Source organism: Drosophila takahashii, chromosome 3R (assembly GCF_030179915.1).
Source record: "Drosophila takahashii strain IR98-3 E-12201 chromosome 3R, DtakHiC1v2, whole genome shotgun sequence".
Classification (NCBI taxonomy): domain Eukaryota; kingdom Metazoa; phylum Arthropoda; class Insecta; order Diptera; family Drosophilidae; genus Drosophila; species Drosophila takahashii.
In genome coordinates, this window is record NC_091681.1 from 27,684,870 (window position 1) to 27,711,667 (window position 26,798).

The 26,798-nt window shown below is 43.1% G+C and overlaps 7 protein-coding genes across 11 annotated transcripts; 6 read left to right on the forward strand and 1 right to left on the reverse strand.

The window, feature by feature from the left end:
* The first annotated feature begins 288 nt into the window (after positions 1-288).
* On the forward strand, positions 289-11,924 carry Pkc98E (Protein kinase C). 5 transcript variants are annotated; one of them, XM_017143568.2, is made up of 11 exons: positions 289-499; positions 2,722-3,028; positions 3,281-3,474; positions 3,536-3,593; positions 3,661-3,773; positions 3,911-3,984; positions 4,610-4,641; positions 6,464-6,534; positions 6,602-7,835; positions 8,632-8,771; positions 8,834-11,924. In XM_017143568.2, the coding sequence occupies exons 2-11, from the start codon at positions 2,875-2,877 to the stop codon at positions 8,993-8,995; spliced, it is 2,232 nt and encodes a 743-aa protein (XP_016999057.2). In that variant the 5' UTR covers positions 289-499; positions 2,722-2,874; the 3' UTR covers positions 8,996-11,924. The 5 variants fall into 5 exon arrangements, with proteins under 5 accessions (XP_016999057.2, XP_070074028.1, XP_070074030.1 ...); XM_070217927.1 differs by lacking the exon at positions 289-499 and adding an exon at positions 1,491-1,647; XM_070217929.1 differs by lacking the exon at positions 289-499 and adding an exon at positions 1,495-1,660.
* A 284-nt stretch (positions 11,925-12,208) lies between these two features.
* Positions 12,209-13,464, forward strand: LOC108058707 (probable dimethyladenosine transferase). The gene is made up of 3 exons (XM_017143624.3): positions 12,209-12,374; positions 12,458-13,170; positions 13,227-13,464. Exons 1-3 carry the CDS (start codon positions 12,317-12,319, stop codon positions 13,374-13,376), a joined length of 921 nt encoding a protein of 306 aa, XP_016999113.1. The 5' UTR covers positions 12,209-12,316; the 3' UTR covers positions 13,377-13,464.
* A 233-nt stretch (positions 13,465-13,697) lies between these two features.
* Positions 13,698-15,312, forward strand: LOC108058706 (venom protease). The gene is made up of 3 exons (XM_017143623.3): positions 13,698-13,914; positions 13,979-14,249; positions 14,484-15,312. The coding sequence occupies exons 1-3, from the start codon at positions 13,818-13,820 to the stop codon at positions 15,070-15,072; spliced, it is 957 nt and encodes a 318-aa protein (XP_016999112.2). The 5' UTR covers positions 13,698-13,817; the 3' UTR covers positions 15,073-15,312.
* Positions 15,313-15,418: 106 nt separating this feature from the next.
* Positions 15,419-17,229, forward strand: LOC108058705 (venom protease). The gene is made up of 3 exons (XM_017143622.3): positions 15,419-15,678; positions 15,738-16,011; positions 16,377-17,229. The coding sequence occupies exons 1-3, from the start codon at positions 15,579-15,581 to the stop codon at positions 16,963-16,965; spliced, it is 963 nt and encodes a 320-aa protein (XP_016999111.2). The 5' UTR covers positions 15,419-15,578; the 3' UTR covers positions 16,966-17,229.
* Positions 17,230-17,602: 373 nt separating this feature from the next.
* Positions 17,603-18,936, forward strand: LOC108058548 (serine protease snake). Its single transcript, XM_017143321.3, has 4 exons — positions 17,603-17,707; positions 17,779-18,052; positions 18,261-18,570; positions 18,630-18,936. Exons 1-4 carry the CDS (start codon positions 17,614-17,616, stop codon positions 18,903-18,905), a joined length of 954 nt encoding a protein of 317 aa, XP_016998810.3. The 5' UTR covers positions 17,603-17,613; the 3' UTR covers positions 18,906-18,936.
* Positions 18,937-19,027: 91 nt separating this feature from the next.
* Positions 19,028-22,303, forward strand: Sirt7 (sirtuin 7). The gene is made up of 2 exons (XM_017143432.3): positions 19,028-19,413; positions 19,664-22,303. Exons 1-2 carry the CDS (start codon positions 19,255-19,257, stop codon positions 21,812-21,814), a joined length of 2,310 nt encoding a protein of 769 aa, XP_016998921.2. The 5' UTR covers positions 19,028-19,254; the 3' UTR covers positions 21,815-22,303.
* A 60-nt stretch (positions 22,304-22,363) lies between these two features.
* Cul5 (cullin 5) lies at positions 22,364-26,764 on the reverse strand. The gene is made up of 7 exons (XM_017143431.3): positions 26,624-26,764; positions 24,967-26,555; positions 24,145-24,265; positions 23,724-24,081; positions 23,483-23,661; positions 23,274-23,423; positions 22,364-23,212 (listed from the first exon to the last, which is right to left on the reverse strand). The coding sequence occupies exons 1-7, from the start codon at positions 26,630-26,632 to the stop codon at positions 23,075-23,077; spliced, it is 2,544 nt and encodes an 847-aa protein (XP_016998920.2). The 5' UTR covers positions 26,633-26,764; the 3' UTR covers positions 22,364-23,074.
* Between the last annotated feature and the right edge of the window lie 34 nt (positions 26,765-26,798).

Here is a 26,798-nt window from a genome sequence, read left to right on the forward strand (position 1 = left end):
TAAGGGGCGTGCTGTTACTGAGCATTTCCTAGACACAAACCATTTAGAGTCATCGATATACATTTGATTTTTGAATAATTGGCGCTATACAGCACTATCCCTATCCCTACCATTATCATATTTATTTATCTTCTTGTCCGATTTTACAATTTTAGTAAGACAATTTCAATTTGTTTATAGATATTTAGTTTTTTCCGATATGTTACACCTGTAAGTGGTTCACCACTGCCAGTAACTTAACAGTTAGCTTAACAGCTGTTAAACACCCCCACGATTTATATCGCCCATCTTGGCACATCCCTAACGTTTTTCCAATAAGATTTGGCGTGAACATTTTTATCAATATTAATACGCGAAACCATTTTAAAGCCAATAAGAACTACCAGCAATGCAACGGAAAATGCTGGACACTGTGATTTTGTGAATCAATTCGAAATCGTCGAAAAACAAAGGAAATTCCTTGGGAAAACCAATCAATTTAAAACGCTGTGCAAACAGGGTGCGTGTAACTGTGTGGGTGCGTGTGTGTATAAGCGCATACATATGTTGAGCGAGTGTATGTGTTCTAGTGATACCCACCGGGAAAGTGAGAAGGTGGTTCTTTGTGTGTTGGAAATCCTGTTCCTTTTAACAGAAACTGTTGGAAATCCTGTTTTTTTAGGAGGCGACGGAAATGTAAATTTCTTTGGAAAGCCACATAGAAACCTCATTTACCCTTGTGTATTTTGAAACCAGAGATGAATGAAATGTAAGGGGTGAATGAGGTTTTGTCCCTTCCGCTTGTGTGGAGAAACCTTATGAAAATATCATATTTTCCAGAGGAATGTTCCCACTGGGTAGTTACGTGCGGATAATTTTTAAAAATGAAGTACATTACAAATGTAAAAGTAATCGTATAAAATCATGAACGTATTTAATTCCACATAAACATAAAAACGTCAATAACTTAAAAATGAAATAAAGTTATAGTTCAGAATTTGGTTCTTATTGGAAATATTTCACGTTGCTGATTATCGATTTGCACTCACATAGTCTGGCAACGCTATATCGCGCAGTCGCAGTTTACTAGATCACTTCGATATCCGATAACGATTGGCGCAATAAAGCGTTGCGCTGCGCAGAAAATTTTAATATTTTAAAAAAGTTTGCCTTGCCGCGCGCAGAAAAATCATTTTTGATTCATTTTTAAACTTTTTTCTGAAAAACCTCAGTTAATAAATGTAACAAATAAAATAATACCAAAATGTGGCAAATATATATCTCAATTCTTAAACTTTCTCGTTCACTGTTTGGTTTTCAACTAAAAGGATAAAAAATCAGTGCCGTGAACTAATTGTGTAAATAATAATGAAATTACCACTCGATAAACAAAAAAAAACGATAAAAAACATTTACCAATTTTAATTTTTAAACAAACGTTTGGCGCCATTTCGTCTGTTTACCAACACTGCCATTTTTTCCTCATTAGTGTCAAACTGACAGCCGAACGGTACGGCAACTCTGCTGGAAGACCTTCGTTTTCACCAATTAGAAAATTACAAATTTTCCAATTGGACGGCCAAACGTTTAGTTAATTGAGCGCACTTATTGGCGTTTCGTTTCGTCAGGTGTTTCCAATTGAAGTGGGCGTGATTCGCGCGTGTATTGGTGGGTGGTAGAGGTGCGAGCGAGAGACAGCATTAGAATTGCTTGTTATTCTTTCTTTGTTGTTTTATCTGTGGAAAAAAGCTGACTGCGAGTGTATACGTGTGTGTGAAAGTGTGTGTGTATGTGCTATACATGCACACAAAGAATTTGCATAAAAAAAGTGAGCAAGCAAAGGCATTATATGTAATCAAAGCCAAACGACACTGAAAGTACTTAAGATTGTGTTGAAAATGAGAAAAAAAAAGACACAACAACTTGTTCCCACCAGATTTGCCAATTAGAAAAAGGCTTTGTATCCCAATTGGGGGCCAATTTATTTACAACGATCTGTGGAATGGCGCAATGTACAAAGTTTTGCACTCACTCCTTGGAATGATTTATATGCCAGAAATATTACCATAGCAGATGATGGTCGCGTACTATTTTCGATTTTTTGTTTCACGGATTGCCTAATGTACACACACAAGTCTACACAACACAGTGGCGGACAAAATACTAGTGGAGATAAAATAAATTCAAAGAAATGTACAACAAATTTTAAAAGTCTACAGTTTATATATATTAGTCAACCACTTTAATTGCAATACGTATTTTTCTTAAAAATATGATTCATATTAAGAATGTTTTTTAATTGATTGTTCAACTTCCTTGTTTGGGCTTTTTTGCGACAAAATTCCGTTTTTCTGAGTTCCAAAAAAAATCATATTTAATTGATTATTGTAACGAAAAAGTAGAAGATGAGATCTAAATAAATATCTATTTATCAGAGCTTAAAATATATTTGCGAGGAAAGAAAATCACATAAAAATTATTTTCCTTAAAGTGCGTGTTTCCAAAATTCGAATCTACTATTGTGACCTCTGGTAAAGGTGTATGTATGTGCATAAATTCCATCGATGCGAGGCGCTGGCGACCTTGAGAGTGAATCGAGTGTACCGCATACGCCATTCATGGGTGTCAATGACCTACGCTAACATTGGCCCACAGCGAAAGTTGCGAGTGCCACTGGGGCATTGCACAAACCGATCTCGAATTCACAACCTCTTAACCCATTTATTCGAATTCCATTTGCAGTTCAGGATCACCAGCCCAGTTGCACATTGTGAGTGATCCACCGCTGCTCCCCACACACACACGCAAGGACATCGCACGGAGGACCGAGGAGCGGCAGGATCAGGATCAGGATCGGGATTAGGACCAGGACTTAGAGCAGGCGATTCTACGACCATGTTCACGGGCAAGCTGCAGATCAAGGTGTGCGAGGCGAGCGGCCTGCGACCCACAGACTTCCAGAAGCGCCACAATCTCACCTTCGGCAAACTGGCCGACGAGCAGCTCATCGATCCCTATGTCTCCATAGATGTCGACGAGAGTCACTTTGGTGAGTGCCTAGAAAATCTAGTAAATTACTTATGGAGGAGTCACAGAGTTTTTTCCAACCGAAATCCGTCATGTTTCTAACAAGATTTCTGTAGAAATAATGTTGCATACTTAAAAGGGTCTTTTGAACAAGGCTTTGAGCTCAGGTTTCTTTCATTTAATAATTCCTTAATTAAAGTAAACTTACCTTGAACCCTCTTTTTATTGATTATAATAATGAATCACCATTAATAATACATTTCCTTGCTTTCAGATCGAGCCACCACACGGCCAAAGACATTTGATCCCGTTTGGAACGAACAGTTCGTCCACGACGTGACCAATGTTAGCAACATCAACTTGACCGTCTTTCATGATGCCGCTCTGCCGCCAGATGACTTTGTGGCCAACTGCATCATCTCCTTCGAGGACCTCATGCAGAGCGAGACGGCTGTGCAAGATCTATGGGTATGTTTGATTATTTTAATATGTATTTGACATTACCTGTGATAATCAAAACCTTTTACAGGTTAACTTGGAGCCCCAGGGAAAGATTCACGTCATCATTGAGCTGAAGAATCGTACTGGTACGTATAGATTTAAGGATTGTCTGGAAAAATTACTTATTTTTAACCTATTATTTTTTGCTATTAGATAAAGCCAAAGCTGAGGCTGTGGTGGAGCACACCGTGGCCGTCAACAAGGAGTTCAAAGAGCGAGCTGGATTCAACCGCCGTCGCGGTGCCATGCGTCGTCGTGTCCATCAGGTTAGTTTACATATTTAATTTAAAGTTTTCGTTCTTATGAAATCAAGATAATTTTTAAAATTTTTTTGACTTCATTAGGATGTTTTCTTTAAACTATTATTATATTCTATACTAACTTTTTTATTCCTACCTACCAGGTGAATGGCCACAAGTTCATGGCAACGTTTTTGCGTCAACCCACCTTCTGTTCGCATTGCCGCGAGTTTATCTGGTAAGTGGAGCCCAGCCCAGCACACATAATCGTACAACTCTCGTAACGTACTCACCGAAGGGCTGAAACATCTCCGTACATCCCTAAGTTGTATTCCGCAGTGATTAATCTGAACATGCATTTAGTTTTCGGGACTTGATTTACACACACCTCTCACCATCTGAACTACTTTTGATTTGATTCGATTCGCCTTGGGTTGATCTACTCTATTTACCTCTATGTTCTTAATGTATCCCATCACTATCTCTCTCATCCCTCGACTCATCATCGCTCTACTGGCTCATAACTCTGGCTATTTTTTGGGTGGCTCACTATTATGCAGTTTTAATTTCCTTGGTTCTCTTCACATATATATCCATTGGCATTAACCTGGTTTCTCTAATGGGCTATAGCGAATGCTACTGCTTGGGTTGCTGCTGGGGATCATCCTGGGTTCACGATCAGATCATGCTTGATTTTCCTTATGCGGGGCTACCATCGGCGATTCTCATTCTCCATTCAAGAAAACTAATTACACTCGCACACACACAATTCAATCAGAAACACACAAGCACACCACCAATCTCATTCAGTTACCAAAATATATATACATACAATAGCCATGGAATTTCTTGCCTTTTTGCAGGGGAATTGGTAAACAAGGCTATCAATGTCAAGGTATGTGTTTTGCTTCAGACTAAACGGAAAACCAGAGCAGCTCAGCTCTGGCGCTTCGGAGCTCCAGGAAAGGAGCCCCCGACAAGCTATATCCAATCCATATCACTTTGCATTTGCTTGTTACGTTCGTTGTACGTTGTTCGTTGTTCGTTGTTCGTTATTCGTTGTTTGCTGTTGTCGTTGTTGATGTTGTTGCCATTGGGTTTCTTTGGCTGCATTTTGAGATCAAAGAAATATGTTTTTTTTTTTTATTACCATACTCTAAAATACCTAAACGGTATTGTCCAGTCTTCAGCATTGTCCAATGCATTTGATCACCTTGCTTGAGTCACGATTGCCTAGGAAAAGTGTCCTGGCACAGGTCCCTTCCCACTGCACCATTAATCCATCCGGATGAGTGTCCCCTGTCCTTGTTCTCATCACATTTGCATTTTAAGTTCACGTATGAGGAGGAATGCAGGTCTTGAAATACTAATTTGATTCAAATCGGAAACATATCGGAACTACCGGAAGTTCTTTAAAGTTTAGAATCATTACATTCACATTTAACTATGTCCGTCTGCCCATTTGCTACTTTTTCTCTACTTTATATCGTGCATGCCTTAGTTAAACCAAGTTGTAGTCTTTAGGGTCTAGGATCTTAAATCAAAATTTAATTTTAAGACATGGAAAACAATCGAACTAAGCAAATATCAGTGCTATGGAAACTATAACTATGTCACTAAACTTAAACAATAGGGCATTAAATAATTGGGATTACCATTGGTTCATACGAAAGCCATATCATCTTTACAAAAGTTAGTTTATGCATGATAATCTGTCTTTTATGAGAATCCTTTTTAAATTTCAAAGGGATCAGATGAAATAATTCGGGAATTGTTAAGAAGGTGTTCCCAACAAGAATATTATTATTAGAAATACTATGGGATTTCGTTTTCCTTACTTTTATTCATTGTTGTCATAAAATAAAATCTGCTTAAATGGCTCCTTCCGTCACTTCTCTCTTTTCTAAGTAGTTTTGGTTCCAAATATCTGGCACGAATCATTTAAATGTTGTGATTAAAACCGAAACACTAATTAGAGCACAGACACCACAGACCAAGCACAACTTAACTCCACTGACCAACATGTGAATAATCACACTGCACAACAAGAAACAGTCGACGGTTTATCAACTAATTTCGGTCCAGCCAATCGTGATATTCGAAAAGTATTCGATATCTACTTATTTGAAATTGAAGTTTCAATTGAATGCCACGATTGCGGACTTTGTGTCTAACCCTGAATGTTTCAACGAGCTTAATTCAAACGAAATCCTGTAAATATACACATTCGTATGTCTAGAGTCTAAGATTGAAGGAAGATCGCTCTGCAAGAAACTTAATATGTAAACTATAAAATAAGCGTTTAGAAATAATAATATTTTAAAAAAATTGATTCTATAGCTTTGTTTGCTTGATCTAGGGTACGAATTTCCAAATATTAAGGAAAAGTCTTATACAATTTTAATCTATAATAATTTTAATAATAATTATTAGATATTAATTGCCTATCAAGTTTTTTTTTAAATATGTTGAGATTTTTTTTTTTAACATAAAACAGATATATTTTGTATTTGTAACTCAAAAAGTTGTATAGAAGATATAGTAGTTGATTACCTTTCATCAGGGCGATCGTCTTTCAGAGCGTATAGTTTTCATAGAGTTTTGGATAATTTGCCCTGCACTCTGCCATCGAATTCTCGAGTCGCCAACTGCCAAGATTGGATATTAATTATTTCGCCTTTGGTTTCTCTCCCAAAAACAAAACAAACACATTCTAGTCTGCACGTTAGTTGTACATAAAAAATGTCACCTGTCCGTGGTGTCCAAGTGTCCGGGCATGCGAGATGAGGTAAGAGCCAGTGGAATATCCCCCGAGATCCTGAGAATTAAATTTGAATGTTCTTATAATCCCTTAGCAAACCAAAGTGGAGGTGGTGCCGGCGGGCCAGAGATTCAATGTGAACGTGCCGCATCGGTTTGTGGTGCACAGCTACAAGCGGTTCACCTTCTGCGACCACTGCGGATCCCTACTATATGGCCTGATAAAGCAGGGACTGCAGTGCGAGACCTGCGGGATGAACGTGCACAAGCGGTGCCAGAAGAACGTGGCCAATACGTGTGGCATCAACACGAAGCAGATGGCCGAGATCCTCAGTTCGCTGGGCATTTCGCCGGACAAGCAGCAGCCGCGTCGCTCCAAGTACTTGAACCAGCAGGGCGGCGAGGATAACTACGGTGCCTCCTTGGGCGGCGACGGCGACGGGGCACCGGGCCAGTCATTCCGCAGCGGCGCCCTGTCGGCGGACAGCTTGGCCAACTCGACGACGACGCTGACCAGCGGCTACAATAGCAGCAGCTGTATGAGCCTGGCGGTGGGCGGATCGGGAGGAGGCGGCGTGGGCGGGGGCGGGGCCACCGGAGAGACTCGACCCGGCAAGTGCTCCTTGCTGGACTTCAATTTCATCAAGGTTCTGGGCAAGGGCTCCTTCGGCAAGGTGATGCTAGCCGAGAAGAAGGGCACCGACGAGATTTATGCCATCAAGGTGCTCAAGAAGGACGCAATCATCCAGGACGACGACGTCGATTGCACCATGACCGAGAAGCGCATCCTGGCGCTGGCCGCCAACCATCCCTTCCTGACTGCGTTACATTCCTGTTTCCAGACCCCGGACCGCCTGTTCTTCGTGATGGAGTACGTGAACGGGGGCGATCTGATGTTCCAGATCCAGAAGGCGCGTCGCTTCGAGGCCTCGCGCGCCGCCTTCTATGCGGCGGAGGTCACCCTGGCGCTGCAGTTCCTCCACACCCACGGCGTCATCTACCGCGACCTGAAGCTGGACAACATCCTGCTCGACCAGGAGGGCCACTGCAAGCTGGCCGACTTCGGGATGTGCAAGGAGGGCATCATGAACGGCATGCTGACCACCACCTTCTGCGGCACCCCCGACTACATCGCCCCGGAGATCCTCAAGGAGCAGGAGTACGGCGCCTCCGTCGACTGGTGGGCGCTGGGCGTCCTCATGTACGAGATGATGGCCGGCCAGCCGCCGTTCGAGGCCGACAACGAGGACGAGCTCTTCGACTCCATCATGCACGACGACGTCCTCTATCCGGTGTGGCTGTCCCGCGAGGCCGTCTCCATACTAAAGGGTGAGATGGTCTATCTGTTGTTACTAGAATGGTTTCTTCACCTGACTTTGATCATATGAGGAAATCAAATCATCTTTCTAAGAATTATTTGCTTCATTTTTTTCAAATTTAAATAATTTAAGTATTATAGTTGTCAATTTGAATATGGAATGAAATTTTTCTAGTTTATTTTTTATTGTAAAATAATTGAAATAGTTCAGTTGTAAATTCTTAACTTATTATTCCTATGGGCCCAAGGTATTTAGCAACAATTGTCTGACGTGTCGTATGAGTAATATTTTTTGGAAAAACTTCAAACTTTTTTCGTTTGTCTTGAGAGTATAAATGTTTTTAGGAGAAACGATCCAGAACTATCCATCTTTTAAATCTAATTATAATATATTTGTTAAAAAATATGAGGAAACCAAATCATCTTTCAAATTTAAATAATTTAAATATTATAGTTGCCATTTTGAATTTGGAATAAAGTTTTACTAGTTTACTTTCTAGTGTAAAATAATGAAAATAGTTCAGTTGTAAATTCTAAACTTATTATTCATATGGGCCTAGGTAATTAAACAACAATTGTCTAACGTGTCGTATGAGTAATATTTTTTGGAAAAACTTTAAACTTTTTCCGTTCGTCTTGAGAGTATAAAATAATGTTTTTAAGAGAAATGATCCAGAACTATAAATACCCTTACAATTCAATGGTTTTACATGGACAAATAAAATTCCATCTTCTAAATCTAATTATAATATATTTGTTTAAAATTCCCAGAGTTAATTATATTATATTTCTGTTCCAATTCCATAGGTTTTCTCACCAAGAATCCGGAGCAGCGACTGGGTTGCACTGGCGATGAGAACGAGATACGCAAGCATCCATTTTTCAACAAGCTGGACTGGAAGGAGCTGGAGAAGCGCAACATAAAGCCACCATTCCGACCGAAAATGGTGAGCCAACAAAACGGAATTTTAATCAAGACATTTTATAACTATACATCAAAAACCCACAGAAAAACCCACGCGATGCCAACAACTTCGATGCGGAGTTCACCAAGGAGGATCCTGTACTCACACCGATCGGAAACGACGTGGTGCGCAGCATCAACCAGGACGAGTTCGCCGGCTTCTCGTTTGTGAATCCCAAATTCGGTCCGGAACGCAAAGTCTACTAAGCGCCAGCGATTGCAGTTCATGTTCACCTACCAGTTTGATTGGTCGCGATGCGATCTGGAGCCCCAAAAGGGATTGGGTGGAATCAGCTCAGCGGGGCTGGCCAACCGGATCGTCATCCAGCGTGTAGCGCATCCCCTAGCACAAGCAGTCTAATATTTTCATTTATTACTATAAATCCCCCCCATCCCCATTGTTGTCTGTTTCCAGCCGTAGGAGGTCCTAGTTTCGTTACCGGTCCTGTGTGTAGATCACTCATCCAGAACATCCAACAACCAGTGCCAATTGTCGAAACTGCTAAGCTTCAACGTGAATTAAAAGCGCACAAGGACGCGAATTCTTCAGCTCCTGTCAACCGAACTTCCCACTTGCCCCCGCCCCCTTCCCGCCCAGAAACCTTAACCGCTTTAAGCTCCACACCTGTTGGAATCTATTTATGTTGTTTGCCAAGCCCCGAAAAACAAAAACCAACACAAAAAAAAAAAAAGAGGAAACCCCCACCCATCTAGTCAATGCCCAGTGGCTGAGTGCATTTTGTTATTAGTTATTTATTGATTGTTTGACGTGCCGAATCTCAAGTTTCGCACTCACAGACCGACAGCAGCATCCAAGCAGAGCTCTATTTATGGGAGGCGAGGCACTTGCTCCAAGCGAATCTCAAGGGAATTTCTAACACAATAGCCGCAATGTGCCGTCTGTACTACACACACACACACCCATACGACCACATAAATCTAATTTCTATTTGTTTTATGTATTCGAAATCTTGCACAACTTCCTTCTCAAGTATTAAAGCGATATTATTTTAAAATTACCTTATTGTTATACATAAATATTTATAAAAATGAAAAAACAAAAAAGAAAATGAAGCCAAAAAACCCCCAATACAAACGCATACAATTTACCAACAAAGAGAAAGTAAAGCTAACTAATCATAGAGATAACGCTAAACCTTACAAAGAGAATGTCTATAAAATTCATATTAATTTATGCTAAAAAAAAAACTATGAATTATGAATACCAGAAACAAAACGTGTTTAGTCCGTAAGCAAAAGAAGAGAACAAACAAATTATATATATAAAAAACAAAACAAATATATATATGAACCATATAAATTGTGAAGCTAAAGGCATGCATAATACACACAAATGAAAAACCCACAAAAAATACTTAGCGTAATGAGGAAAAGCCGAACAAAAAATATTATAAAAACGTGTGGCATAGAAAGTTAGGAGACAAAACAATATTACCGTGTATGTGTTGATTTTAAAGCCAAAGACTCAAAAGCTAAGTTCTATTCGAAATTAACTGCATTGAAGTTCTAGCATAAATGTTATTGGTATCCTTTAAATATTACGACTATTTATTATTTACTCCATAGCAAACACTTCTGTTTCCGTTTCGTTCTCAGTCTACCACAGCAAATGGAATTATGCTAAAATAAATCATGAATGAATATATAATAATAACAATATTTATAAAGAAAGAATAGAGCGAAGGACGGATAACAGAAGATTTATTAACTATAAGCAGCGTTGTTAACTAAAAATCGTAAGGCAAAGGCAAGCATAAACACACATTTGTATGTAATAATAAACGCCCAGTGTCTAATAATATTTGTGAAATAGCAAGCCCAGCTAGTTACCCATTTACAATTTAAATGTTAACCCAAAGTATTTTCAAGAACGCATTTTACCAAAAAAAAAAAAACAACAACAAATAACAAGCAAAAATAAAAAATACGAAGAATTGAGGGAGGATTATAGGCAAAATGTTGAAAGCTATGAATAATTTTTTAAGCAATGCGCTCAAGGGCCTTTGCAAGGATAGAGGCGCGTATTCAATTAAAAATAAATGAGAAAGTATAAAAACAAGCAAATCCAAGTAAAACTCCAGCCAACAAAATGAACTCATATGGACATAGATATAGATCCTTGATCCGGATCGGGAAATGGTCAAGGAAAGGGCTGAATTCGCCAAGGGTTGAACAGAAAAAAGGGTAAATATAATAGGAGAGAAACAGAAAAGGGATTAGAACAAATCGCGTGACCGTAACCTGACAAACAAACGTTAAAGTTATAGGAAAATGTGCAACCAAAAATGTTAGCTATAAGCTCTCACCAAATACGCAAAGCTGAATGCTCCCCCGCGCCCGCTGTTGTCTCCATCTACTTACTAAAGCCCCCGAAAATCGTATAGTAAATATATATCATGGCTTGCCAAAACTAAACTCTGAATGTACTCACTCGATCAGCTTAGCTAACTTTTTCTGGAGCCGCGCAGCTCAAGCAAAACACACACCCACTTACATATGTGCAACTTTTTCATGTACCTTTCGCATCTTAGATACTTAAATGGATTATTAACGGAAGCCCCAATAAATTGTTAACTGATCTAAGGCAAAACTACACGCAAACTACTAAGAAGATATACTGAATTATTTATGGAACGGCGTACAAAACTAGAGCGCAACAAGAGGAGTTAGGAGGAGGATTAGAATGTGACGGAATCATTGCAAGAGTAATAATCATAAACAGAAAGTATTCAGAAAAAACACGCAGACACAAAGAGCACACACAAAGCAGATGAAAAACCAAAAAACAAACTAAAACTGAGAAAAAACGGCATAAATAAAGTTTAAGTTATGTTTAAACAAGAGATAAATAACTGTAACGGTAAAGTCGAAAGTCAACAGTTGATATGTTGTAAAAAAGCTATTAAATAAAAAGAAAAAATCCAAAAAAAGAAAAGATTACCAAGGCAGGCAAGTGAGCGTAATTGAATGTTAAAGAAGCTACTAAATAAATGGTATGAGCAGATGTGTGCAAAGATAACCAAAGAAAGCAAAATTGAAAACAAGAAAAATTGATTTATAACATTAAGTGAAAACTAATTAATAAATAAAGAGGTAACACCTATGAAAAATGTAACTGACATGTTTTGAAATTTGACATTGTTGCGAAACGGGAATGTTAGTTCGAGCGGTTCAGAGGGTAACATGTTATTAGCTTTAAAAACGGCTTCTTGCTATGTTTTTAGCTATATTCACTATAATCATAGCTTACTCTTATATTATTTATCAAGATTCTTAAACGTTTTTTATTTTTATACAAGTTAAGTTAATTGATCCTTGTAAATTTGAATTAACAGCTGGGCGGCCGTTAGCGGTTAACAGTTCTGTTACCTATGAGTTATCGCTGAGTTATCGGCTGCTAACCAACAGCGCACATGTTGACATCTGAAGAAGAAGAAGCACACCCAAAACAAATAACTATTTATTTAAATTAATTAATTTAAAGGCGAAAAACAAGTGCTAGCCAAGATGCCAAAGGTCAAAACGGAAAAGAAGAGCCGCATTCACACCGAGGTGCAGAAGCAGGGTAAGTTAAGACACCACAAATGTAGCAATTTGGCAATAAAAGAGGGTCCCTTGTAATTGCTACTAAAATCTAAAAATCTCTAGGAATCGTCTTCAACAAGGACTTTGGCCAGCACATTCTGAAGAATCCCCTGGTGATAACCACCATGTTGGAGAAGGCCGCTCTTCGGGCCACCGATGTGGTGCTGGAAATCGGTCCCGGCACGGGAAACATGACCGTTCGGATGCTGGAGCGCGCGAAGAAGGTGATTGCCTGCGAGATCGACACCCGCTTGGCTGCCGAGCTGCAGAAGCGTGTCCAGGCCACTCCGCTGCAGCCCAAGCTGCAGGTGCTCATCGGGGACTTCCTGAAGGCGGAGCTGCCCTTCTTCGATCTGTGCATCGCCAACGTGCCGTACCAGATCAGTTCGCCCCTCATCTTTAAGTTGCTCCTGCACCGACCACTCTTCCGGTGCGCCGTGCTCATGTTCCAGCGCGAGTTCGCCCAGCGATTGGTGGCCAAGCCGGGCGACAAGCTCTACTGCCGCCTGAGCATCAATACCCAGCTCCTGGCCCGCGTGGACATGCTCATGAAGGTGGGCAAGAACAACTTCAAGCCGCCACCAAAGGTGGAGAGCAGTGTGGTGCGGCTGGAGCCGAAGAACCCACCGCCACCGGTCAACTTCACCGAATGGGATGGCCTAACGAGAATCGCCTTCCTGCGCAAGAACAAAACGCTGGCGGCCACCTTTAAGGTAACCTCTGTGATGGAGATGCTCGAGAAGAACTACAAGTTGTATCGCTCGCTTAGGAACGAGGTGAGTCAAGGAATACAGAGGAGAGAATAGAAATATAACAATCTCAATTCCCACAGCCCGTCGAAGAGAACTTCAACATGCAGGAGAAGGTCATTGGCATCTTGGAGGAACAGGATATGGCCAGCAAGCGTGCGAGAAGCATGGACATAGACGACTTCATGAAGCTCCTGCTGGCTTTCAATTCAGCCGGCATCCACTTTAATTAGTTGCATATATACTTTAGTTCGTTAAACTTTGTACAATTCTACCAACATTAATATAAATGTTAGACCCACAAAGTCTGGTTGACTCTCAGTCAGTTTGTTTTCAGCCAAACTGGTTTTAAGCTAGTACAGTAAATATCAGTTAATAATTTCAATCAAAAAGTTCAATTCTTTTAATTTTTGTGAGCATCCAATTGATCCATCGAATCCGTCTTCCAAAATGTATTTGATCGTCATGACATTTTAAAATGTTATTTTTTTAAACAAAGTCAGGAAATTATTTACACTGCTGCCTACTGTATATAGAAAAGAACCAGCTGATTTGTGCTTAATTTCAGAGAGCCGATTCTCTAAAGTGCGCAATTGAAAACTAGCTGATTAACTTATATTTAATCAGTCGTCTGCCGGTCGTTTTCCACTGCAGTTCGAGAACGAATCAATAGGATGGCCATGAAATCTCTGGGAATGATTTCGTTGCTGATGTTTTTCCTGAGCAGCTGCCTTGTTTGTGGCCAAAACCCGGATCCAGCTGTACAGCTTGGTAAGAGCAATTAGTAAAAACCAAATCATTGAAATTACTCCATTAAATTTTGTATTCTTTTTAGCTTGCGACAAATTTAAACAGGTGGTTTTTGAGAAGCGCGTGGCCATCGGCTTCTTTATCGAGGATGCTCCGATTACCTATTCAACCGTTGACAGTTGTCACGGCTCAAGACCCCTAATTGTGGATGGTACTCCGGCGGAACCCAAAGAATTTGCCCATGCAGCTCGCCTGGGGCATCGTAAAGCCAACAACGAAACAAGATGGTTCTGTGGCGGAACCTTGATAAGCAATCGTCTGGTACTTACTGCGGCTCACTGCCTTTTTTCCGAACAGTACGTATTTAATTCTGGTTACCAGATTTAGATAGCCTTTGAATTCCGTATTATGGTTTCTTCAGTAAACAAGGCATGGTTTTGAATTGGTTTTATAAATTCAAATCTTTCCATAAAAGGGGGCAAACCAAATTTTCTTCATTAACATTTAATTTGTTATTTATTTATCACCAAATCTTAATAGTTTATTTAGATAGTTGTAATGCTAGCTAACAGATTTCTATATTTTCCCAGCGGAGCGGTCAATGTTGTGCGTTTGGGGGAGCTGGTCTTTGATACCGACAAGGATGATGCAGAGCCGGAGGACTTCGGCGTGCTAGCTCTCAAGCCACATCCGGAATATAAACACAGCGAATTCTACAATGATATAGCCATAATTAAACTGGATCGAGAGGTCAAGTTCAACGGATACAAACATCCTGCCTGCTTGCCATTCGACGACGGTGAGCAGCACGAAAATTTCATCGCCATCGGCTGGGGCCAGCAGAAGTTTGCCGAGGCGGAGTCCAAGAAGCTGCTGAAGGTTCAGCTCCAGGGCTATGGAAATCAGTGTTCGACTAGTATCGATCCGAATGATGAACTGCCCCATGGCTACGAGGCTAGGACCCAGCTGTGCATTGGATCGCCGGACAACAAGGACACCTGCAACGGCGACTCCGGGGGTCCAGTGCTGGCCTACCACAAGACACTTCCCTGCATGTACCACGTTATGGGCATCACCTCGTTCAGCATTGCGTGTTCCACGCCCGATATTCCAAGTCCCTACACCAGGGTGCACTACTACCTCAACTGGATTAAGAACGAACTGGCCAATCAGACATAAAGTGACTTATAATTAAAATTCTTGAATGGGTTCTCAGAAATCCACAAACATTCAAGATATTACTTAAAAATGTAAATCCACCAGGCTATAAACATTTGCTTGCTTTGTGGTACGTTCAGCGAACCGGTTGGGAATTAAAATTTAAATGAGTTTTTCAGGTTTTCATTTCCACTGAAATTTTCACTTGCTTTAAAGTCGTGACAGTTGAAAATCTTAAATTAAAATTATGATTAAAATTGATTACAGTTCTTTTGATTTAATATTTTCTTAACCCCCAAGCCTAATGATTTATTTTTATTCTCCGACAAACTGGCTTTGGTGTGTATTGAATTTCTATTTGCGTAAGACGTGAGCAAATATTAGTATATAAATTCTTATCAATAAAAACGAGGCTTTTCCCGCTATTTATTGGCTCTCCTGAGGAGATGTCGGCGATTACCTGAGAGAAGCTGTGTGGTTATTAATAATGATCTTAGTTACTCGCTTACCGTTGAGGCAACAGCACGATGAAAAGTGCGTTCTCTGTCGAGATTGTCCAGCTGGGAGCAGCTTTGCTGCTTCAATCAGTCGTCTTTGTGACGTCCCAAGATCCGGATATAGTAAAAAGTGGGTGCATCTTCTTTATCAAGAGATCTGTATTCAAGTTTTGTAATCTACATATGTAGCCTGCACCTCCTACAAGAGAAGCGTTTGGGAAGAGACGTCAGAGTTCAGCTTCCTGATTGAGAATGCGCCGATTATCTACAAGACCCTGGACAAATGCACGAGCTATGCACCCCTCATAATCGGAGGAGCTCCCGCCCTGCCCAAGGAGTTCCCGCACGCAGCCCGCCTGGGACATCGAGATGATGATAATGGCGAAGTTGAGTGGTTCTGTGGAGGAACACTTATCAGCAATAGGCATGTGCTAACGGCAGCCCATTGCTTCTTTTCGTCGCAGTACGTATTCCTCAAATCACTGAACAAAATGGCAATGTTCTTATTAATATAACAAAAAGATTTTAAAAATAATTTAAAAAAAGAGAGAACGCTATAGTCGGTGTCCCGACTATCTAATACCCGTCACTCAGCTAAAGGGAGAGCGAAGGATATGGATATATATGTAAAATATACAATTTTGATTGCGCATAACTTTTTAATGAATAGATCGATTTGAAAATTTTTTTACATTTCGTTAGGTATAAATATACACAACAAAATTGCATTTATACTTCTCGGAAATCTTTGAAGGTTTAAATTGAAAATCATTAACAAAATATTATTCGATTTGCATATTAATTAAAATAATCTGGAACCCCTTTCAGAGGCTCAGTGAATATCGTTCGCCTTGGGGATCTGGAATTCGACACAAGCAATGACGACGCCGATCCGGAGGACTTTACCGTGAAGGACTTTACACTGCACCCCGGATATAGTTACCCGGTGATTTATAACGACATAGCTGTGGTGCGGTTGAGTAGGCCTGTGACCTTCAACGAGTACAAACATCCTGCGTGCCTCCCCTTCGCCGACGGCCGATCGGTGTCTGCCTTCATAGCCATCGGTTGGGGTCAGTTGGAGATCGTTCCAAGGACCGAAAACAAAAAGCTGCAGAAGGTGAAGCTCTACAACTACAACACGCGTTGCACCATCACCGCGGATGAGAATGAACAGCTTCCCTATGGATATAATGCCACCACACAGCTTTGCATCGGATCCAACGAACACAAGGACACCTGCAACGGCGACTCCGGAGGACCGGTACTCATCTACCACAAAGACTTCCCATGCATGTATCACGTGATGGGAATTACATCCGTTGGAGTAGCCTGCGATACTCCCGATCTGCCTGCCATGTACACAAGGGTCCAGTTTTACTTAGACTGGATCAAACAGCAGTTGGCCAAGAATTAGCAAATCATTAATCAAACCAATAAATTAAGAAAATTTATTGACTTGCATTACTTGTATTTCGATGACCATTGTTAAATACTGAACTGAAAATAAAGCTCGAATTTGTTTTTCTGACCTGACAGCCAACTTCACATTTATAAACTTTTTAATATCAATATTTACTTGAACATTATCAAGCCAAGAAGGTTTAAGTCCCAGAAAATACTGATTTATTTATAAGAAAAGTTGCAGAAGGTAAAACTCTACAACTATGGTTAATATCGGTTCAATTTTAAATTAGGAAAATTAGGAAATATTTAAATTTTCATTCGCTTCTAAACATTATAAAGTGATTTTATATAATGATCTGCATTTATGTATTACTGATCAGAATTTATACATATCCGAAATTATTCTAAATATAATTATTACGCATTAAAATACGCAAGCAAAATGTACAATTGACTTTCATTAGCATAATTCACTTAAAAGTCCATGTAAAAAAACCGTTTTATATTGGATAATCGTTTGAAGAGCGGGGATTTCTATCAGCTTTTACCCGCTTGAACCTCGCCTCCAAATGGGGGGTCCACAGCTGATCGATTCAGTGTCTAATTGGGAGCTAAACCCGTTCGGATCGCACAGTCGATTACCGATCGTCACCTGAAGATGAAGATGTGGTCGCCGCTTGTGCAGTTCTTCCTACTGATTATTCCGCTGTCATGTGTTTTTGGCCAGAATCCGGATATAGATATAGTCAGGAGTAAGTGGATTTCGTTAGCCAAAATGTGAAGATTATTTAATATACGCCTTTTTTTAATATCAACCCTTAAGCTTGCACGAGATACAAGAAGAGTGTTTTTGAAGAGAGAATCTACTTCGGATACCTGCTTCCAGGGGCTGCGATCGAAAGCGAGGTCTTCGATAATTGCCGGAGTTACACCCCCTTAATTGTGGGCGGTCATCCAGCCCAGCCCCGGGAATTTCCGCACATGGCTCGTTTGGGACGTCGTCAAGATCAGGGTAGTCGTACTGACTGGTTTTGTGGGGGAGCTCTGATCAGCGAGCGGCTTGTCCTAACCGCAGCCCACTGTTTGGATTCGGAAAAGTAAGTGAGGGGATTTACCTAAAGGTAAATTCAAAATTTCCCATTGATTTTGTATGATTTATTGCACGACGAGTATCTTGAACAAAGTAAATCTTCTGTCGGGAAAAGGATATAACAATTGGGAAATTGGTAGCTTCATTTCTTAGAACACCTTGTGCAATTATCTGTTTTACAATAACTAAAATATAATCGAATTTCTTCTTTCCAGTGGAGAAGTAAATATTGTACGGTTGGGTGAACTAGATTTCGATACGAACGAGGAGGATGCGGCGCCCAGAGATTATGGTGTATCCAATTATGTAACACATCCGGGCTACGAAGAGTTTTACCATGATATTGGAATAATAAAACTAATGGAGGATGTAGTCTTTGATTTGTATAAACATCCTGCCTGTCTGCCGTTTCAGGATGAACGTTTTTCCAACTCCTTTATAGCCGTTGGCTGGGGAAGCACAGCCGTGGCTGGAAAGCCCTCGGCCATGCTGCAAAAAGTGAAGTTGGACCGCTACGGAGATCAGGTGTGCGATTGAAAAGGTGTCATTATAATAAAATTATTATAATTTTTATTTTCACGTAGGTCTGCCAGAAACTGGTAACCCGGCAACTGGAGGAATTTCCTCGGGGTTTCGATGCAAACAACCAACTCTGTGTGGGCTCGGAAATGGCCAAGGACACCTGCAACGGCGACTCCGGTGGACCGTTACTTATCCGTCACAAGGATTTCCCCTGCATGTATCACGTTGTGGGAATTACTTCGGCTGGTCTTTCCTGTGGATCCCCGGGGGTTCCAGGAATATACACCCGCGTGTATCCTTATTTAAGCTGGATAACCCGAACTATGGCAATACTTTAAGAACGAATTAATAAATGATTAGTTAACATTATTTTTAAACCAGTTTTAACAGTACTCTGCGATAACTATCGGATGAGAATAAGTACTGCATCCCTGGGACATCGATAGCACAAAGCTATCGGTGCCGTCATCGATAGTTGTTTACCTTTTTTCCCCAAAAAAAGAAACATTTACAATTTTAGCAACTTTTTAGTTTAAATTAATTACCAAATGGTCCATTACCAATGGCTAGAGGTCCGCAACTTAAGGGCAACTAAAATGTAAGCGTACATCCTGCGCAGGATTCCACATCGCACTTGCCCCAGTTCCTGGCGGCGCACTTTAATTAGCCAATTGTGCCGGATCACTCATGGATCAGGACAGGGAAAAGGAGCAGGAGGAGCAGCTCATGGAGATGGAGCCGAAGCAGGAGGTGGTGGACGTGGCGCAGTCTTATATAACGCGGGCCAAGATGAATCCTGCCAAGAAGGATAACGAGAAGCGGCGACGCAAGGATGCAATGAGAAGGGTAATTAGTGCGCCTGTGTGTGTGTGCGTGCGTGTTTATACCCTTGCTTTAAAATTTAAATTGATTTAAAGTATATTTAGAGTCTAGAAGTTCACTACAATATAAATTTAATTAATTTAAATATAATTAAATTTAAAATATATATTATACCAAATTAAATGTAAAATAAGTATGAAATCTTTATTGCAAGGGCATTTCAAGCCATTTCCCCTTTTTCTACCTATACTAATCACTCAAAATAACTTTCCAGGTCTCGATGATATTGCGGAAATGCGACTCGCTGCGCTCCACGGAGGACAGGCAGTTCCTGGACAAGCACCCCGAAATGGTGAAGGCCACCAAGAAGCGCAAGGAGCGCGTGGAGATCTACAAGGAGCGGGTGGTGGAGCGCGAGGATGCGCCGCACGTGATCGAGGCGAAGGTGGAGCAGCTGGCCAACATCATTTCGCAGGCCAAGCACCTGGTTTGCTACACGGGAGCCGGGATAAGCACGGCCGCCCTGATTCCCGACTATCGCGGCAGCCAGGGCATCTGGACGTTGCTGCAGAAGGGCCAGGAGATCGGCGACCATGATCTGTCCAGCGCGAATCCAACCTACACGCACATGGCCCTGTACGAAATGCATCGCCGGCGACTGCTGCATCATGTGGTGTCCCAGAACTGCGATGGCCTGCACCTGCGATCCGGTTTGCCCAGGCATTCCTTGTCCGAGATCCACGGGAACATGTATGTGGAGGTGTGCAAGAACTGTCGGCCGAACAGCGTTTATTGGCGTCAATTTGATACCACGGAAATGACCGCCCGCTACTGCCACAAAACCCACCGCCTGTGCCATCGCTGCTCGGAGCCTCTGTACGACACTATTGTGCATTTCGGGGAGCGAGGGAACATCAAGTGGCCACTGAATTGGGCGGGAGCCACGGCGCATTCAGAGCGAGCCGATGTGATCCTGTGCCTCGGTTCCAGTCTCAAGGTGCTCAAGAAATACACGTGGCTGTGGCAGATGGATCGACCTGCGCGCCAGCGGGCCAAGATCTGTGTGGTCAACCTGCAGTGGACGCCCAAGGATGGCATTGCCAGCATTAAGATCAATGGGAAATGCGATCGGGTGATGGCCCAACTAATGCACCTACTTCACATTTCAGTGCCCGTCTACACGAAGGAAAAGGATCCAATATTTGCACATGCTACGCTGCTGATGCCCGAGGAACTGCACACGCTGACGCAGCCGCTGCTGAAAAATGCCGACGAGGAGGAGGCCTTCACCACCACAACCGAGGAAACGCAGGACTCGACCATCTCCAGTGAGAGCTGTAGCTACAACTACAGCGATCTGCCAATCGGAAAGGGTCCCCGCATCCGCACGCCCATAAAAAACGGACGAAGGGTTAAGACCAACCTGGAGCTGCGCCAGAAATTTAAGCTCATCAATGGCCAGGACGAGGAGATTAAGGTGGAGACGGTGGACACAAATGGAGAGGTTAAAACGGAGATTGACGCCATCCCTTCGCAGAAGCAGGAGTCGTTCATTAAAATAGAGACTGAAGTGAAACTGGAGGAAACCGAGAGCCAGCAGGAGCTGCATCTTCTGGAGCTGCTGCCCAAGCTGGAGCCCCTTTCCCTCAAGGAAGAGACGGAGGAAGCAGCGAACAATGGTTTCCTGGAGCTGCCCAAACTAGTCGCCATACAAAAAACTCATGTGGAAAACGTGAGCGCGCAACCAATTGAGCTGAGATTAGAGCCACTTCAACTGCCACCGCTGGTGCCCATAGGAGCACCATTGTCCACTCCCTTCGTAGAACCCAAAATGGTTCTGCCACCTGCCTTTCAGTCGCTCAACGTTCAGATTAAGAGCGAAAACGACGGTGACTCCTCTACAGAGAACGAGAACGAAGAGGAGGAGGAGGAGGAAAGCGAGCTGGCCCAGGTGGATTTGCTGAGGCAGAACAACGACGAGGAGTTGCTGCGCCAACTGCCCTCGTGGTACGATGCCAAGTACGCTTACTCGGGTCTGCACAGCATTCTAATACCGCCGCCGGCGGATCTCAATATCTGGAACTCCCAGGTGGTGCCGAACTTTGCGATGAACCGATCCGCCGCCAGTTGCGACTTCTGTTTCGATCGGTACGCCGAACTGGAGTGTCAGTTCTATCGCCGTTGGAACCTCAGTCAGCGCAAGCACAAGAAACGAGCCAGGAGCGGTCGGTTCGTGGTCTGCGAGTGCTGTCCCACGTCCGACGACGACGATGATTACGATGAGAATATATCCTTGGCCCACATTGCGGCGGCGGAGACGGCCAAGCGAAGGCAGCAGCTGAGCACGAGTTTCCCCCGCAAACTGGCGCGCACCCAGGCGGGATGGTATGGCAAGGGCTACAAGAAGGGACGGAAGCGAAGATAGAGGGCCGGATATGGATTCTATGGCCGTGATCCTTCCCCCAGAAACAAGGACAAGTCGATTTGCAGATATCGACCTGTCCCTTACGAGACACATGCTCGCTTCAATAGTATTTTAGCTATAGGATCATAAGTCATAGCATAGATGGTAGCATAGGGTTCTTTTTATTTATGCGTTTTTTTAACATGTCCGTTTCCTTGTCCTTTTAGTTGATATTTTTAATGTAATGTAATGTCCCTCAGTTTTTGTCCATTTAAGTAATTTAATGAAATTTTATTGTGTTACCTATGTACATCTCTGTCAAAATTGTGAAACACTTGTCCTGGTTTTTATTATGTTCTTACTTTTTTAAAAACAGTTTAATTTTTTCAATAATTGTCTCTAATTTAAGTCAAACTTTTTAGGGCTTACTTAAGCACGCTTGAAACCTAACTTCCGCCCTTACAAATCTAAGTTGAATAAAGAAAAAACATAATGGTATAATGAAGAAAATCCTAGTTTTATTAAAATCCCTTTTTACGCACCCCTCGATAAAAATCCAAACTGCATTCATTTCGCTTTCATTATGCGTAGAACCAAGTTTATTCATTAACTTAAACTTAAAGTATTGCTATTTTAGTTGTAGTTTTGCGATCGCGTGTGTGTGAGTGTTTGTGTGTGATTAGGCATTCCATGCTGGGAGTGACTGGAGGCGAAGAATTGGCTTCCGCTCAACCTTCAGGAGGTTGGAGGTGTGTGAGTCTCGCGTGGAACATTGCAAAATACCCAAGAATCAACAGAAGACCAGGCAACGGAAACAAACAGGGGAGAACTACACACATAGAAAACAGCAGGTTGATTAGATTAACGCTATCGATCGATATTACTCGGGGGCGTGGAATTTCCAGGGTGCAAATACCGCACAAAACATAATACCTAGAGCTACGCCGGAGCAGCCAGTGGGGGCCAATATAAAAATACAAAGTTTCACAAATACAAATACGAATACAAATATGAATACAGGACGTGGAGACGAGAAGCGGCTTTCGATTGAAATGTGGGTCTTTTAAATGCTCTGAGGACGCAATGTCAGTAGCGAATCACGTTTCCATATAATACAATTATCCAATTCCGTAGACAGAAAAAGGGCGCGTGCTTTGAGCACGTCGGCGTTGAGATTAAAATAGCGTGTGTGTGGTGAGAGGGAAGGAATGGAAATGGGAATGATTGCATAGACGGGAGACTGAGACTGAGACTAGAGCCGGGATCAGGAGCTGCAGCTGCTTAGGCCACGTAGATGAACATGTTGATGTCATCGTCGTCCCGCCTCATGTACTTGTTCTCGATGAGCCACTCCAGCTGCTCCTTGATCATCTTCTTGGACGGCAGGAACATGTTCTTCAGTATGTCGATTAGTTCGCCCTGTGGAAGGAAGTTTTCTTAGATCTTCTGGACTGTCTTTACTGGCAATTCATTTACTCACCTGCAGCGCTGCGTTGTTCATCCGCTTGCGCACCTTCATTATCTTGATGATGGCTTCTTGGGTGCGCAGGATGCGCAGCTGCACAATGGACTGATTGTCCTCCTGTTGCGAGCGTTCCGTGCTTAGCTGCAGGCGCCCAATGAGATTGAGCTGGGAGAAGAAAAATCAGGTTGCAGATTGTTTATAGACCTAGGATAATCTGCACTCACCTTTCCGCGTCGCTGGGACTTGCCATTCTTGACAATGGCGAACTCTTGATTGATATAGAACACTGTGTTCTCGGCAAAATCCTTGGGCGAACTGATGGCCGTCGGTTCCATGAGCAGGATCTGTTTCTTGATCTTGGGGAACGCCACCAGCGACCACAGAGTTCGTCTCAGTTCGGGATCTTTAAATGGGTTAAAACATATTAATATATAAGCTTAAAAATATTATATAATTAACGCTAACCTGGCAGTTCTGTGGCCAATCTGAGATTCTCATACGAGATCTTGTCGTGCTGACGCTGATTCCAGGCAAAAAGGACGGCCATCTGGAAGGTGGTCACATCCAGATCGTAGCGCCCAAAGTTATTCACGAAGGTGATGGTGCCGTTGCTCATGTGATGATACCACTGCAGCTTGCGGCCGGAATGCTTCTTCTTGTAGAACTCCTCCACATCAGGTATGTAATCCTCCAGCTCGATGGGCAGTGAGACGGACACACGCTCCGAGCAGCGCGCCCAGGCGCCCGCGTTGAGTATTTTAATGTTGATCGCATCGTGCCTTCTTATCGAAGTGCGGAATTGAGTATTCAGATCTTCGCTGACCTGCAGATTAAAGAGGGTTATCAGTAAAGAAATTTAGCAACAGAGTCGCCTGCTAGAACCCACCTTTATGTCCTGGAACATGCGCGCCAGCCGATTCACGTAGTCCGCCGGCATGCCGACCTCGCGCAGCCACTCGACAATGTCCTCCTCCTTTTCGCTGTCCGCACTGGTTCCCAGAATCAAGCTAAAATAAAATAAGAAACGTTTAATAAAAGAGCATATAAGAGATTGAGTTTATTGACTCATCGCGTCATAAATAATATTAGAGTACCCGATAAAGTATTTTTAGTATACGAAATATTCATATAAACTGGAGTAACCTTTCAGGTTTAAATCCCCATTTGATTTGTGTAAAAGAGCTCTGCATAAATGGATTCAATGAATTATTTTTTTTTTTATATGAACGAATTAATTAGAATTTTGAGTTTAACAGAATTAAATGAACTTGAATTTTGAGTTTAATAGAAGTAATTCAAACGACAATTTCTTTTGAAGAAGAAAGGGCCATCATTTTGTGATTCAATCTGCATGATTGTTATTTTCTAAGAAGTTAACATTGATTTGTTAAACATTTTCCACTTTTTGATATCAAAAGAAAGCACAAAAATAATCTGGCAAATTCAAAAAAATTTATAAAAATTATTCATTCATTCATTCAATTCGAAATGAATTAGAAAAAGATTCAATTTACTTCACATAGAATTGAATTAAACAAATCAGAAATTTCATGCCATATTATGATAAAACAAAAATTGAATGATTCAGGCAGGGCTCTAACTTGTAATTTAGAAAATGTTCATATAAACTGGCGTAACCTTTCAGGTTAAGTCCCCATTTAATTTGTGTAAATAAAATAAATCTTTTAGACTACATAAATCAACTTACCGCCTCGTCAAATGAACCTTGTGGTACCGCATAAAGACGTCCTTGTTGTTGACGTACTTAAGGACCAACAGAACGTCGCGCAGGCGAGCGTCTATCTGCTCGCTGGTGAGCCGCTTGCTCAGCGGCGTTCGGCGCAGCAGCATGTCGCAGTAGTTGGCCAGCAGTTCCGGGCACTTGCTCTCCGGCGCCGTGTACTTCACGCCTCGATTGGCGATGCTCGTGGGCAGCTCCATCTTGAACACGCTGGTGTCGTTGACCACCGTCTTGAAGGCGATGTCGCGGGCAGTGAGGAAGCGGGGATCGTCGTTGAAGGCGTTGCGCACCAGGTCGCTGAACTTGTTGAACAGCTCGAGCAGCCGCTCCACGTACTTTTCCGAGTCCTGGGTAATCACCTCCGAGGCGGAGAGCATGTCGGCCAGACCGGCGGACATGATGTGCCGCTGCAGGTCGCCCATCATGGCCTCCACACCCACGCCCTGCAGCACGCGATCCATCAGGCGGAACATGAGATTCAATCGCTCCGTTTCATAGTCCCTAATCAGCGCCGGGCACTCGGCAATGATGGAGTTCAGGTGATCCACAATGAGCACCTTGACCAGCGTGTAGGTGAGTATGCTGAAGCTGCTGGGCTCCAGATACCGCTTGGCCCGCACCTCCTCCTCGCGCAGCTTGGAGTCGGCGTACTTCATGTAGGCCAGCACTCCGTTCTCCTGCTGCTGCTCGGCGGATTTCAAGCGATAGAACTCGGCGGTGGCCTTGAGATAGGCCATCTCGAAGTTCTCCCTGTAGATCTCCAGCTTGTCCTCGACATTCGAGGAGAGATTCACATAGCTCTCGCGCACGCCCACCACCAGCTGGGCGTCGTAGGCGTCGCCGTTTCGCTCGGCGTGCACAATCTTCATGGCCGACTCCTGCAGGCGGTGCTTGATGTCGTGGAAGATGTGCTTGTTCCACGAGTCCAGCATGAGCTTCCGCACAGGGCTGTCCTCCGTGGGGTTCTTCTTGGAGCTACTGCTGCTCCCAGCGGCCGCTGCTGAGCTTGTCGAGGCGGATGCGGATGTGGAGGAGGCGGCGGCAGCGGCGGCGGCTGCGGCGGCGGAGGTGGAGGCTCCAGCGGCGGATGAGGTGGAGGCGCCAGACTTCCCAGCGGCGGAGGAGGAGGAGCCCGCTGCTGCCGCCGCCGCCGCGGCACTCGTACTCGCTCCCGAGGCGGAAACGGCGGAGGCGGACGCGGAGGAGGGCTTCACCTGGGGCGACTGCTCCAGCTGGCGGAAGGGCAGCGGCAGGTAGTTGGACTGTGTGAAGAACTTGCGCCACTCGACGATGTAGGTGGCCAGGAGCGCCTGCTCGCCGCGCTGGGCCTGCACCTGGCTTTGGGCCTGGACGATGAACTCGACGATGTCCTGCTGCAGGCAGTCGTAGATCTTCGAGGCGCCCTTCTCGTCCCACAGGCACACGAAGTGGACGCCGAAGAACAGGTCCTGCCACTCGCGCTGCGAAACGGTGTCCTGGCGCAGCAGCTTCAGCACAATCCGCCTCTTGTCCGGCCAAACCTCCTCGAAGATGTCCCTGTCCCGTTTCCCGATTGCCTGCGCGCGGTGAGATATGCGAGCATATAGAATCGTATATAGCCCTACTCCCCGATCAGGTCACTTACCCGTAGCATTTTGATCGCAATCTCTTTGTTGCAGATTGCGTCCGCTTCACTTCATTTATTTGTGTTTTTTGTAATTAAGCATACGATAGTTACTATCGGCCGACCAGGGTTGGAAACTGCTCAGCCGCCTATCGATCTATCGACATATCGGGCAGTCGATTAACAGAACTCGGAG

What these genes read in the sequence shown, in the direction of transcription:
- Pkc98E (XM_017143568.2), top strand. Translation starts at nt 2,875, where the DNA reads ATGTTCACGGGCAAGCTGCAGATCAAGGTGTGCGAGGCGAGCGGCCTG. An exon ending in TGTCGACGAGAGTCACTTTG is followed by an intron (nt 3,029 to 3,280) that starts GTGAGTGCCTAG and finishes CCTTGCTTTCAG; the next exon opens with ATCGAGCCACCACACGGCCA. An exon ending in TGAGCTGAAGAATCGTACTG is followed by an intron (nt 3,594 to 3,660) that starts GTACGTATAGAT and finishes TTTTGCTATTAG; the next exon opens with ATAAAGCCAAAGCTGAGGCT.
- LOC108058707 (XM_017143624.3), top strand. Translation starts at nt 12,317, where the DNA reads ATGCCAAAGGTCAAAACGGAAAAGAAGAGCCGCATTCACACCGAGGTG. An exon ending in CACCGAGGTGCAGAAGCAGG is followed by an intron (nt 12,375 to 12,457) that starts GTAAGTTAAGAC and finishes AAAAATCTCTAG; the next exon opens with GAATCGTCTTCAACAAGGAC. An exon ending in ATCGCTCGCTTAGGAACGAG is followed by an intron (nt 13,171 to 13,226) that starts GTGAGTCAAGGA and finishes CAATTCCCACAG; the next exon opens with CCCGTCGAAGAGAACTTCAA.
- LOC108058706 (XM_017143623.3), top strand. Translation starts at nt 13,818, where the DNA reads ATGGCCATGAAATCTCTGGGAATGATTTCGTTGCTGATGTTTTTCCTG. An exon ending in GGATCCAGCTGTACAGCTTG is followed by an intron (nt 13,915 to 13,978) that starts GTAAGAGCAATT and finishes TATTCTTTTTAG; the next exon opens with CTTGCGACAAATTTAAACAG. An exon ending in CACTGCCTTTTTTCCGAACA is followed by an intron (nt 14,250 to 14,483) that starts GTACGTATTTAA and finishes ATATTTTCCCAG; the next exon opens with CGGAGCGGTCAATGTTGTGC.
- LOC108058705 (XM_017143622.3), top strand. Translation starts at nt 15,579, where the DNA reads ATGAAAAGTGCGTTCTCTGTCGAGATTGTCCAGCTGGGAGCAGCTTTG. An exon ending in AGATCCGGATATAGTAAAAA is followed by an intron (nt 15,679 to 15,737) that starts GTGGGTGCATCT and finishes CTACATATGTAG; the next exon opens with CCTGCACCTCCTACAAGAGA. An exon ending in CATTGCTTCTTTTCGTCGCA is followed by an intron (nt 16,012 to 16,376) that starts GTACGTATTCCT and finishes AACCCCTTTCAG; the next exon opens with AGGCTCAGTGAATATCGTTC.
- LOC108058548 (XM_017143321.3), top strand. Translation starts at nt 17,614, where the DNA reads ATGAAGATGTGGTCGCCGCTTGTGCAGTTCTTCCTACTGATTATTCCG. An exon ending in GGATATAGATATAGTCAGGA is followed by an intron (nt 17,708 to 17,778) that starts GTAAGTGGATTT and finishes TCAACCCTTAAG; the next exon opens with CTTGCACGAGATACAAGAAG. An exon ending in CACTGTTTGGATTCGGAAAA is followed by an intron (nt 18,053 to 18,260) that starts GTAAGTGAGGGG and finishes TCTTCTTTCCAG; the next exon opens with TGGAGAAGTAAATATTGTAC.
- Sirt7 (XM_017143432.3), top strand. Translation starts at nt 19,255, where the DNA reads ATGGATCAGGACAGGGAAAAGGAGCAGGAGGAGCAGCTCATGGAGATG. An exon ending in GCAAGGATGCAATGAGAAGG is followed by an intron (nt 19,414 to 19,663) that starts GTAATTAGTGCG and finishes ATAACTTTCCAG; the next exon opens with GTCTCGATGATATTGCGGAA.
- Cul5 (XM_017143431.3), bottom strand. An exon ending in AGTCCCAGCGACGCGGAAAG is followed by an intron (nt 23,424 to 23,482) that starts GTGAGTGCAGAT and finishes TTCTTCTCCCAG; the next exon opens with CTCAATCTCATTGGGCGCCT. An exon ending in TGAACAACGCAGCGCTGCAG is followed by an intron (nt 23,213 to 23,273) that starts GTGAGTAAATGA and finishes TTCCTTCCACAG; the next exon opens with GGCGAACTAATCGACATACT.